We start from the raw sequence: 12,631 nt of genomic DNA on the forward strand, positions 1-12,631 counted from the left end.
GATAAGAAGGCCATAGTCGCGAGTCTGCGGTTCTGCCTGAGCCTCGGTGAATGACCCTGTTAGTATTCTCTTTGGCTTTGCGTTGCCACTTATTTTTGTCCTAGGTTGCATTTTCCTAGATGTATGTTAACCATCCAGTTTGTGTCGTCATGAACTTGTTGCCTGTTGCCTACCTGTGGCTCTGTCCCCAGGCTGATCTCATTATTGTTTTTCATGCTGCCCCAGATACCTCTGGAGGGATCCTTGTTTCTCATAACAACTGAATATCCCAAACCCTGTCATACTGTCTCCCAGTGTGAGGCTGCTTCCACTGCTGCTGCTTCTCCCACGCCCAGTGCCCAGAACTTTTGAGTGGTAATTAACACTGTCTTTTTTTCTCATATACTAGACTTCCTTTCTACTCAGTGTTGTATCTGTTTGACTTCTCTTACTAGTAAAATGTAGAATGGGGACATCATGTCCATCAGGTGTGAGAGCTTCTTCTTGTGTCATGCAAAGGTGTTAGGAATCTTAAGCTGGGATTCCAAACCAACTCTAGAGAAGGATGAAAGGTGAAGTGAAAGCTGTTTTCCATGCTGTGTGTCCTTGGAAAAGAATCTACTGGTAGGAGTTTCCCAGCACCGTTTGCTCCTGCACGCATCTTATTTTGGCCTCAGCCCAGAAGTCTTCTGCTTGCCCTCCACCCTTTCCAGATAAGATTATGTGTGCGGTAAAAAATTACCCCTTAATTTTCTTTCTTTTTTTTGGAAATTTTGTTCTATTTGTGTGAAAGGCAGGCTGGCAGAGGGTGAAGACACGGCAGGGTGAAGAGTTGTTACGTCTGTTCCTCTGCTTCCCAGATGGTTGCAGTGGCCAGGCCTGAACAGCCTGAAGCCAAGGACCTGGAGTTACATCTGGTCTCTCATGTGCTTGGCAGTTCGGTGCTTGCACCGCCTTTTTGCTATTTGCAAAGCTGAATTCAAAGCAGAGTAGCCAGGACTCCAACCAGCACTCCGCAATGAGACAGTGGCTTAACCCACTGAACCAAAGTGCCAGCCCATTACTCAATTGCTTTAAAGTTAATGGAGCCAAATTGATTTCAGTTCATTAGTTTTAACTGTGTGTTTTTCAGTTACCCAATCATCTTGTCAGCCCGGTGAGAGTACATGCCGGTCTTTCAGGTCCAGGAATTATATTTTATATACCATTAAATGTTATCTCTGTTAAATATTCTTGATTTTTTTTGTTTTTCATTTTGAAAGTACTTGGACCAAAATAAAAACTCCTTTCTGAGCACAGTATTCTGAATATTATTTTAAGAATAAATGCTCCTTTTGATACATCAGGGGCACAGCTGCCTCTAGAGGGACCATTAATATATTTTAGAAGGAGTTAATCAGAGCTAACATCTTTAGCTCCGCCCCCCTCCCCCCTTCTTACTGCTGTTGCACGTCTGAGGCGGGCCCAGGACGCTTGTCTCTGCCCTCCATCTCCACCGTCCGGGGTACCTGCTGGGAGGACTGGGAGTGAAGACTTCCCTCGGGTGCGAGGGCTCACCTGCTCGCGGCGCACATTGTTTTAGAACACGGGCAGTCCGCTGCTGTTGCCTCCGTGGTTCTGTACGCTAGCCCCTGTGGCCTCGGAGCTTGCAGTAGACCTGCTTTTGGCGTTGAGTGGTATCACAGGTTCATTCTTCTCATTATGTTCCAGATTCACTTAAAGACTTCAGACGTCGTGCCGAGGAGCAGGGAAGGAGCAGATACATTCCATTGTACGTGACTTTTTCCCTGTTTCTGGCTCGGCTGCTGCTGCCAGCTCTACCTCTATAGAGAGAGCTTCTGCCAGAGTTGGACAAGAAGCCAGGTGCTTAGAGAGGTACCAGTTATTATTTGGAAAGACCTGTCGTTGTGTCATCGTACCCCTCCTTTTTTTTTAATTTGAAGGAGTAATGTACTTCCATGTGTTAGACTCTGAACCTTGACCTGAATTCATCATCAACAAAGGCCCCATCAGGCAGTGTCCAGCTTGCCCGTCCCTGTCCCCTGGCACAGGCTCTCAACTAAGGCCGCGTCTGGCAGTGTCCAGCTTGCCCGTCCCTGTCCCCTGGCACAGGGTCCCAACATTACTTTGAAACTTTTTTGTGGCCATCAGTTTTTAAGAGCACTTCTATTAAATTCATAGATATGAATATGCTAAAATTCTTTCAGTATACTAAAGTGCTTCCAAAATCTCATTATAATATAGATAGCTGTCAGACACAAAAATACCTAAGGATGAAGAAAATTAAGTTAATATTTGCTAATCAAGAATGGTGTTTTGTTTGTTTGAGAGAGACACACTGCCATCTATCGATTTACTCGCCAGATTCCTACAGTGGCTAGAGCTGGCCAAAGCTGGTAGCCAGGAACTCAGTCTGGGTCTCCCACATGACTAATAGGAAACCAAGTAATTTGAGTCACGACCTGCCACCTCGCCGGAAGGTGGAGTTAGGAAAAGAACTAGCACTCACACCAAGGCACATTCTGACATGGGAGGTGGGTGCCCTAAACCAAGTCTTGGTAACAAGGGCACATGGTTACCCCTAAGAGACATACTTGATAACATATAGTCATTCTATTTGTTTATTTTTAAAAGGTTTACCTATTTTTGTTGGAAAGGCAGATTTATAGAAAGGAGAGGCAGAAAGATCTTCCATCTGCTTAGTTCCTCCGCCAAATGGCCATAACAGCTGGAGCCTAGCTGATCAGGGGCCAGAGCCTCCTCCAGGGCTCTCATAGGGGTGTGGCATCCCAAGGCTTTGGACCACCCTCAACTGCTTAGGCCACAAGCAGAGAGCTGAATGGGAAGTGGAGTAATTGGGCCATATGGGCTGCTGGCACTTGTAGGTAGGATTGGCAAATTGAACAAACATACTGACCGCTAATAAATAAAATAAAATAAATAAACAAATAAAAATAAATGAATAAATAAAATAAATAGAATAAAATAAATATTTTATTCTAAAAATATTTTTGTGTAATATGTTAATTTAGTGCTAGATAATCTTGCCAGCTAATGAAATTAATGTTTTTGCTTCATATTGTAGGCTCTCTGCCTTTTTCATAATTTGATGAGTGATTATTAAATTTGTTCATTAGAATTAACTTGAACTTTTTAAATTAATTAAAAGTCAAAGTTACAGAGAGAGCAAGAGAGACATCTTCCATAAGTCCCCCAAATGGCTGCAACGAGAGGCAGGGCTGGGCTAGGTTGACGCCTGGAGCCAGGGGTTTGTCCTGGGCCTTTTGTGGGTAGCAGGGGCCCTAGCATTTGAACCATGTTGGCTGCTTTTCCCAGGCCATTAGCAGGAGCTGGGTCAGAAGGAGAGCACCCAGGACTTTGTCGCCCATACGAGATTCTGGCCTTTCGTACTACAGCTTTACCCGGTATGCGGTAAAGCCGGCTTAAGAACTAACTGGAGCTTTTACAAATCTTGTCAGTGAAAAGTTTTCAGGGGTCTGTCTTCATTAGGTAACTTACTAATATATAAAAAAATACTGCTCTATTCAAGAGAGTCCTAGAAAAGCATGTTTGCTATAAAGATGCATGAATAAAAGTCTCGGGTGCTACAATGTGAAGGTGTAGCTAGGTCTAGTAAGTGACCAGACAGAGATTGGAAACCAAGATTCCTTTGTCCGTGGGTCTTTTTAACTCATTTTTATGAAAGACTAAGAGACAGATCAAGGGATTTTCAATTTTATTTTTCACTTGCCCAATGTCCCTGCCAGTTGGGACTACGCTGAACTGAAACTGGGAGTCTAACCCCTTTTGAATTCAAGTACTCCCAGAGTGCACCTTAATAGGATCTGGAAATCAAAGTGGCACCTAGACCTAGTCACTCTGATGAGGGTATGCCAAAGCACTGCCTCTCTGATGTCTTGTGTGTGTTCTCCGGCTGTCTCAGGGCTGCTGTCTCCTTGTCTTTGGCATATGCTACAACTCTTCTATACCACCCTGTTCAGCTCCTTACTCAATCATCCACACTCCTTGGGACACACGTGTGGGTGTGAGCCCCTGTCTCTGAGGTGTGTGGGTGTGAGCCCCTGTCTCTGAGGCGTGTGGGTGTGAGCCCCTCTGTCTCTGAGGCGTGTGGGTGTGAGCCCCTCTGTCTCTGAGGCGTGTGAGCCTCTCTGTGTCTGAGGTGTGTGTCCTCTTACTCTTCAGCCAGCACAGTGTCAGTCTTCCACTGTCAGGTACTTGTCTTAATCTACGGGGCTAGCGGGGGTGGGGAGACTATGATCTTGTGCCTCTGTGATAGTTTCTCCGAGAGTTTATCCTAGTCCATATTCCTGCTACTTTCGCAGACTGTTTTCCCAGGCCCCCTAACTTTGTAGGTCCATAGAATCACCATCTCTTGACTTGGTTGTATTTTAATTTGAGTTTTAAAAGCTTTTTTTTTTTTAATAATTTTGCATTTGCAGAAGTATTGTAAAGATAGTAGAGATGTCTGTTTTTATACATTTACCCAGTTTCCCTTAATTTTTGTATCTTCAGTAACTAAGATGGATTTATCAAAGCTATACATGATTTTAACATTGATAAATGTTAACGAAGTTATAAACTTGCTTCAGATATTTTTAGAATTTTTTTTACGCTGGATTTTAAAAGAAGAAAAGCTAATGGCTCCGTTAGTTCAAGTTGTGTTCATCTGTAATCTGGGACCGACAGGCCGTGGAGCCGAATCTTCGCCCTGAGCTGCAGGAAGGAAGAGGCGAGGGAGCAGGAGCAGGGCGAGCTCTTCGGGCGTTTGCTCTGTGTCCCACAGCTCTGTGGTGGTCACATGCATGCCGGGTTTTTTTTCTGACATTTCTTACAAATGACAATAGCTTTGGAATCTGATTACAAATTCATGAGGTTTATTTCATTATTTCATTACTATTTGCAGTAGTTTTTTGTCAAAGACTACCATTTTAGTACATGCTCTTAGAAACTGGATGAAGTATTTTCTGCTTTTAAGTGTTAGGAAGTTATATTTATGAGTATATTGATCATTGTCTTTGATTTTTTTTCTATTAATTATTAGTTTAGCAGACTGGGAGTACGCAATTACTGATTTTTCCCCTTGTAATATCTTGAAATGTGCATGGCTGTAAATCTGTAACAGATATGTTCAGTTAGGCAGAGTTATGCTTTCAGGTATTATATGTATATTTAACTGTATTGTAAAATAATTCACAGTGTCAACACTTGAAGAAATTTTGAGCTTTAGTTTATATTTCTTGGTATCAGTTTTATTTGTTTTACTATCAAGTAATTAAAAAGTTAAGGTAGCTCCTTAATGCTGATCTTTTTACAAAACATTCTTGGGTATCATCATTCTTCATCATGTTTAAATACCTTTTCTCAATGTGCTGATTCATTGTGCAAGTGTTCCTAGTCAGGTAGTATGTTATAATGGACAATATAATCCTTATAGCAAAATATACTAATTACTTACATGATTTGAAATAAGTGGAACTTAATGTTTTGGGGTAACATATTGTATTTCTGTTAACAGATAGTAAGTTATTTTTCATAAAACTTGTTATTCTGAACTTTATATTTTTATTCTATTTTGTCAGTATTTTTAGCATTATTCTGTAATAAGCTGTCAATCAGCAGCTGTGTACATAAAGCAAAGTTTTAAGTGAATTTGCTGGATTGTTTTGGAGGATGATGTAGTATTTTCACTGCATTGTACTTATCTGTGTCTGATGTAGCTGGACTCTGTCTTTCAGCTCAGCAGATATCACAATCACGTTAAGGAACAGAGGCGACGATGCTTTTAAAGCCAGTGTGTATGGGGATTGCATCACCGTGAAGCAGCATATCAGTGTGGATGGGAGTCGCTCCTACAAACTAAAAAGTTCATCAGGTTTGTTTTGGTTTCCTTTTCATACAAATATTAGTGAATATTCAAAAACAATTTATTATGCTCATGTTCATGCAAAGAATATTTTTTTCCCATTCCCTTAAAACCCGTGTCTTAGGGTTGGTGGTTCTTTGTTCAGCTATTCATTTGTGTGTGCACAGCCTTATAGGCAAATCTCTTACATAGAGACCTTGTACCCTGGCTCTTTTTTCTCTTCTTTTTTTTTTTTTTTTATTTGTTTGTTCATTTTATATTGACAAGGATGATTTACAGAGAAGAGGAAGAGAGAGGAAGATCTTCTGTCCACCTGTTCTCTCCCCAAGTGACCACAGCAGCTGGAGATAAGCCAGTCCAAAGCCAAAGCCAGGAGCTTCTTCTGGGTCTCCCACACGGGTGCAAGGTCCTAAGACCTTGGGCCAATCTTAACTGCTTTCCCAGGCCACAAGCAGGGAGCTGGAAATTGGAGCAGCCAGGACATGAACCGGTGCCCATGTGGAATCCTGGCGCATGCAAGGAGAGGATTTAGCTACTAGGCCACTGTGCCGGTCTCCTACCCTTGCTCTTTTCGTAGATGTGGAGAGAGGTGGCTAGAAAGGATAGTAACAGGCACAAAGGAGGAAGAGGTGAGTGTAGGGTCACTGGAAAGTAGAGGTAGTTGAGGAGCAAGTGTTAGGAGATGGTGCTCCCTTGCAGTGCGCCTGGCCGGAACATTTTCCTCTCCACTGTGCTGTGATTAGCGTAGCACCTAGTTCCTTCGGTTGATACATATTCAGTGCTACCTTTCTTGATGATAAGATGAAGAGTAACTCATTTTGGTATATTATTAAGTAGTCCTATTTTTGGGGGGTTGTTTTCCTAAAATCATCTGGTAATTCTTTGTTTCTCATAAATTAGGCACTGTGGTTTCTACAAAGAAAGACGAGTTGACTGCAATTCTTGATCATTTTAACATTCAGGTAATTGTTAAAATTGTATATCAAAGTAATTAAACTGATTGTTTTTTGGTGTGCTTCTACTTAAGGTATAGAAACCGTTAAAAATAACTCCTATGCGTAACCTGACTACAGAATGTGTACTGTTAGCTATTGTTAATGAAAGCCCTTAACAATTACAAGTTCACCATGAATTTCAACTATATAACATGCTGGCTTTAATTTGAACATTTAAATTGCAAAGGGCTAAAGTTTATGTTAATAAGACTTTTAAATCTAAAAAACATCCTACCACTGAACTCAATTGCTATATTTTGTTTTGTTTTGTGTTTTTTCTTTCATTATTATTGTTATCAATTTATGACACAGTTCCATAGACCCTGGAATTTCCCTTATCCCCTCCCTAATGCTTCTCCCCCGACCCCCCACTAGTCCCCTATATTATTACAGTTGTATCATTCTTCATAAACAGTCATAAGTCCATCATTGCAGGCATGGAAAATGGACAGTGGCAAAGAATCCAGTATCACGTTGTCAAGATATATTCAATTTCATTGGGAGTTCGTTTTTGATCTGGGAGTAGAGATGCATACTGCATTGTATCCTCACATCTGGGTATGATAGTCTCCATTACACAGTTACTATACATCCCCTTAAATGAAAAGCCACAAAGCAAAATGAGCAAGAGGAAGAAAAGAAATTTATAATACCATGAAGTTAAATACCATGCTACTGAATGAGTAATGTGTCACTGAAGAAATGAAAAAGAAACTCAAGAACCTTCTTGAAGAAAATGGTGCCACCATATGAGCTATGAGTCAGTGAAGAATTTAATGGGAAGAAAAAAGTGTTGAAGAAATGAAAATAAAAACAAAAATGTCGAAATCTATGAGATATGGTTTCCGCTGGTTTTGGTTGATGAGATGTGTCTCCTGTAGGCAACAGATAAATGGATTTTGTTTTTTAAATGCAGTCTACTAATCTATGATGTTTGATTGATGAGTTTAAGCCATTTACATTCAAGGTTAATATAAATAGGTGGTAATCAGTCCTGTCATTTTAACAATGGGTTGTTCATTGATTTAGCCTTGTTATTATCTTGCTGGGTTGGTCTTCACATTTCCCTTGGGTTTGATGGGTCTGTTTCTTTTCCTTTAAGTATTGCTTGTAGGGCAGGTTTAGAAGAGGCATATTCTTTTAACTTTACTGTGGATGAGTTTTACTTCATTTTCAAAGACAAAGGGAAAGGAAAGTATGTTATTTATTCTGAGCTGACAATCTTGTTTTTAGAATCTGAAATATGTCGCTTCATTCTCTTGTGGCCTACAAAGTTTGCTGTGAGAGGTCTACCCGTGACTTTAACAGGCATTCTGTTATATGTCAGTTAATTTTTTTTCATGTGTACATGTAAGGATCTTTTCCTTATGTTTGATTGAAGAGAGCTTGATTATTATGTGTTGGGGTTGAAGATTGCTTTTGGGCAACTCTGTTGGGAGTTCTGTGCCCCTTTTGGATGTTGTTTCCCCATTCTTTCTCTAGATTAGGAAAATTTTGCCTTATTATTTCAATGAATACATTTTAAACACAGCTTCTTTTCTGCACCTGCTGGAGCTCCTGTAAATTTTATATTTGGCCTTTTAATAGTATCTCTTAATTCTTGAATATTTTTATTAGTTTAACCCAGCTCTGCTTCTAGCTTTCTGATTGTTTCCCCATCATGACAAGAAATATCTTCCAATTCTGATTCTTTCTTCTGCCTATTCATTCTATTATTGAGACTTTCCCCTGAATTTTAATTTGCTCTATTGTGTCCTATATTTCCAATAATCTGCTTGATTTTGTTTCAGTATTACTATTTCCTTTGTGACATACTCCTTAAATTCCTTTAACTCATATGTGCTTCTCATTCTTCATAAGAAGCTTTATAAGGTTCCTGAATTTTGTATCCCCCATTTTTTTCAGTGTGTTCTTCAGGTAACTCTGAGGTTGGCCAAGGCTTTTGCTCCTTTGCAGGGGAGTCTTCAGTTATATTCGTTGTGCTTCTGTCTCTTCTTTTGCTCTTGGTATTGTACTTCTGGTTAGCAGATTGTTCTTGGTGCAAGTTTCTAAGCTGTGTGACCCACAGGTCTGCAGTTCGATTTTATGATTGTAGTTGGCACACAGTTCTTTGTTTGCAGTCACTTGTGTCACTTCCTTCACCGAGTGGCCACCAGTACTATGTGCTGAGTTTAGCGAGTTTGCCCCCAGCTCAGCACATATGCAGCTCACTGTTTTCCTAACAGTCTCACAAACCCTTTGCCACGCTATTCAGAATGGTGCCTGATAGGCCACTGGTGGAGTTGTTGACCTGCTGGCCGTTAGGTCTGGGGACTGCCTAAACCTATTGTGGATGGAACTTTTAGATGCTATGTCATTGCCAATTCACTGAGCCGGAAATGAGTTCCCTCTCAGCTTAGTGCATACACAGTCTTGTCCCATCGCCTTTGCCTCCCTCCACAAAATGGCACCTGATTTGGCTCTGTTGGATGTGTGAGCTGTGAAATCCAGCCTGTTCCACGCTGCCTGTCTGGGATCTGCTGCTCTGTCTCTGCTCCTGGTCAAATCAAACAAACCAGCAGGATGGAAGCTCTCTGGGTTCACCTGCTGAGCTCCTGATGAGCTCCACTTCCTACCTTGTTGCTGGTGGAGTTCTGTCCACTGGTGCAGTTCAGATTGACACTGGCTGAATGTCACTGGGGTGCCTGGTCACTGCAGTACCACACCGTGTTTGCACTGTTTTCCCGTGTCCATCAGTCTCCAGGTGCCCTGTTTGTCCTGTCCTACTTTCTGGAATATGTCCCCTCTGCTTCATCCTGACTGATGTTTCTCTATCTGTTTAAACGTGTCCTTACCCTGTTCTGCCATCTTGATTCTCAGTTGCTATATTCTTAAAGAAAGAAAATGTAATCCAGAAGGAGAAAATGTTTCTGTCTATTTCAGAGTTACTGATCCCAATAATAGGAGAGAAGGCTTGGGTCCTCTCTGCTAAGATACTTTGTGTTAGACAGTACTGCATAGCTATGATGAAGTCTCTGAGACAGGTTTCTTAGGAAGAAAAAGAGGCTTATGTAAAGCTTAGAGTTGTGGAAATCCAAAGTCCAAGTAGCATAGCATGGATTGTGATGCAGCCCCTGTGACGGATGATGGAGGAATTGCTGGAAATGATAGGTTTCAAAACAGGAGATGTGTGGACTGTGACCTGCTGCACTGATAGCCCATAGAGGTGCCAGTTAGAGTTCTGGCTGTTCCACTTCTGATCCAGCCGCCTGTTCATGACTTGGAAAGGCAGCAGAGGATGGTCCAAGTCATTGAGACCTTACATCCACTTGGTGACCTTGAAGAATCTCCTGGCTCCTGATTCCAGATCAGCTCAGCTCTGGCCATTGCAAAATTTTGGTATTGAACGAAAATACGGTTCTCTGTCCTTCTCTCTTAGTAAAAATCTGCCTTTCAAATGAAAATGGGTAAAGCTTTCTAAAAAAAGTATTTGTACTTTGGTTTGAAAGGCAGAGACATTGGTCTTTCAAACGCCTGCCTGCTCCCCTAATTTCCAACATGGCCAGAGTTAGAGCGCACTGAAGCCAGGTGCTTGAAGCGTAGTACCAGTGCCCCCTGCAGGTGACCGAGTCAGGTGCATGAGCCGTCATCTGCTTCTCAGGTGCTCTTCTGCAGGAAGCTTGGTGAGAAAGGAAGGGAGCTTAGACTCGAACCAAGCACTTGGATGTGGGAGAGGGTGTCCCAGGCACAGGGGACCACTGCACCGTCTGTATACTTGGTCATTATCTAATGCTGTATCCAATATGCCACACTGGGGGTTATTTTTCAGGATTTAGTGCACCAAGATTGTTAATGCAGAAAAAGAACATTCAGGAGTTTTGGTCTCTTTTCCAGTTTGGTTTAGAACAAACTTACCAGAACAAATCTCTGTGGTGTTTGGTGTCTTAAGTCTACTCTGCCTGTCAGGGTAACCTCTACCCGTAAGTGACTCTTGTCCACGAAATGTATGACCTGTTTTTTATGGTTAATTTTGGTGAAGCAGAAAAAGCCATATGTGGCAAATCACAAGCTTAGGAAAAAATAAGAAGTATTATTCAAATCTGGAGCAAAGCAGGTGCAACAAATGCATTTTCAGTTAGGACACAGTTTGAGTACTGAAAACCAAAACTTACGGTTTATGTAATAATAGATATGAGGAGAATGTTTGAGGTTATCCAGCATGCAGGTCATGCTGCGCCCTGTGGGTGCCTGACACACGGGGCCTGCTCCACGTGCACCCTGTGGTTTCCTGGCATGCTGTGCACACCTTGTGTAGACTTCAGATGTCTCTGTAACATGTACCTGAAGATTGGTTGTGGCAAAGTCACTCAGTCAGGGAGTCTCTTAGTTTCTTTTGTGGACTGTTTCTATAGGAAGTTCTGCATGCTCCCACTTCCTTGAGTAATATAAAGGATGCTTATTCTTTCTTAAAATAATGAAGATTATTATGTTAATTTCTTTATTCTTCTTGGATGGTTTAATTGTAACTGAAGGTCAGATTCGTTGATACATACCAAAGGACTTTGAACCTTGCTGTTAAAAGCTAATCACTAGCCACAGGTGGATGGATCTTGAATGCCTGCATATAGGTGGTCTGACTTGAGGTGTGCTCTACTTTGATCTAGCAGATTTTGAAGACAATAAAAAAGAATAACTTTAGGGTTCGGCAGCGTGGCCTAGTGGCTAAGGTCCTCGCCTTGATCCCATATGGCCGCTGGTTCTAATCCTGGCAGCTCCACTTCCTCTCTATCTCTCCTCCTCTCGGTATATCTGGCTTTGTAATAAAAATAAAATAAATCTTAAAAAAAAAAAAAAAAAAAAGAATAGGGCCCGGCGGCATTTCCTAGCGGCTAAAGTCCTCGCCTTGAAAGCCCCGGGATCCCATATGGGCGCCGGTTCTAATCCCGGCAGCTCCACTTCCCATCCAGCTCCCTGCTTGTGGCCTGGGAAAGCAGTCGAGGACGGCCCAATGCTTTGGGACCCTGCACCCGTGTGGGAGACCTGGAAGAGGTTCCTGGTTCCCAGCTTCGGATCGGTGGGTACCGGCCCGTTGCAGCTCACTTGGGGAGTGAAACATCAGATGGAAGATCTTCCTCTCTGTCTCTCCTCCTCTCTGTATATCCGGCTTTCCAATAATAATAAAATCTTAAAAAAAAAAAAAAAGAATAACTTAATTTTTATGTTGATTTCTATGTTAAGGTGATATTTTGGATAGAGTGGACTAAAGCATTGCACCTAGCTTTACCTCTTTATATCTTTGATTTGGGTACTATACAGTATCTAATTGTATAGTGCCTTCTACTCTGTTGTTAAGCTGGTGCATTTGGTGATGTGTTTTGAGAGACAAAGACGCCTACTTGCTAGTTCACTCCTCCAGATGCCTTTGATGGTTGGGCTGAACTAGGCCAAGCTGGTAACTTGGAATTCATCCAGGGCCTCCAGAATGAGTGCAGGAATCAGTCTTTGATATGGTTGGCAGCTGTGTTAAGCTCCAGGCCCCACAGCCTCCTCAGCCTTACTTTAAAAAGTCAGATGCAGGCTGAAACTACAGTAGAAAAAGCATTGTAAAAAATATGCAGCAGTCACAGTCGGGTCTTTGTGTTAGAAAACTTTAATGTTTAAAGGCTTCTTTACAATTGCATACAATTTTTGTTTTACCTTAGAAGAGAGAATCTCTTTTACTTAAAAGAAATGTTTTAAACCACTGGTATAAAAACAAATTACCCACAATGTGTTTTGCAGATGTTAAAGATTT

The 12,631-nt window shown here is 41.7% G+C and overlaps 1 protein-coding gene across 3 annotated transcripts in view; it reads left to right on the forward strand.

Moving 5' to 3' along the window:
• Positions 1–12,631, forward strand: part of SMC6 (structural maintenance of chromosomes 6) — a 72,140-nt gene that overhangs the window by 13,986 nt on the left and 45,523 nt on the right. For all 3 annotated transcript variants that reach the window (XM_058668250.1, XM_058668251.1, XM_004582849.3), the window contains 2 exons: positions 5,736–5,872; positions 6,764–6,825. In XM_058668250.1, coding sequence (XP_058524233.1) covers positions 5,736–5,872; positions 6,764–6,825 — 199 coding nt within the window. The remainder of the gene's footprint in view (positions 1–5,735; positions 5,873–6,763; positions 6,826–12,631) is intronic.

Source organism: Ochotona princeps, chromosome 8, assembly GCF_030435755.1.
Source record: "Ochotona princeps isolate mOchPri1 chromosome 8, mOchPri1.hap1, whole genome shotgun sequence".
NCBI lineage: Eukaryota > Metazoa > Chordata > Mammalia > Lagomorpha > Ochotonidae > Ochotona > Ochotona princeps.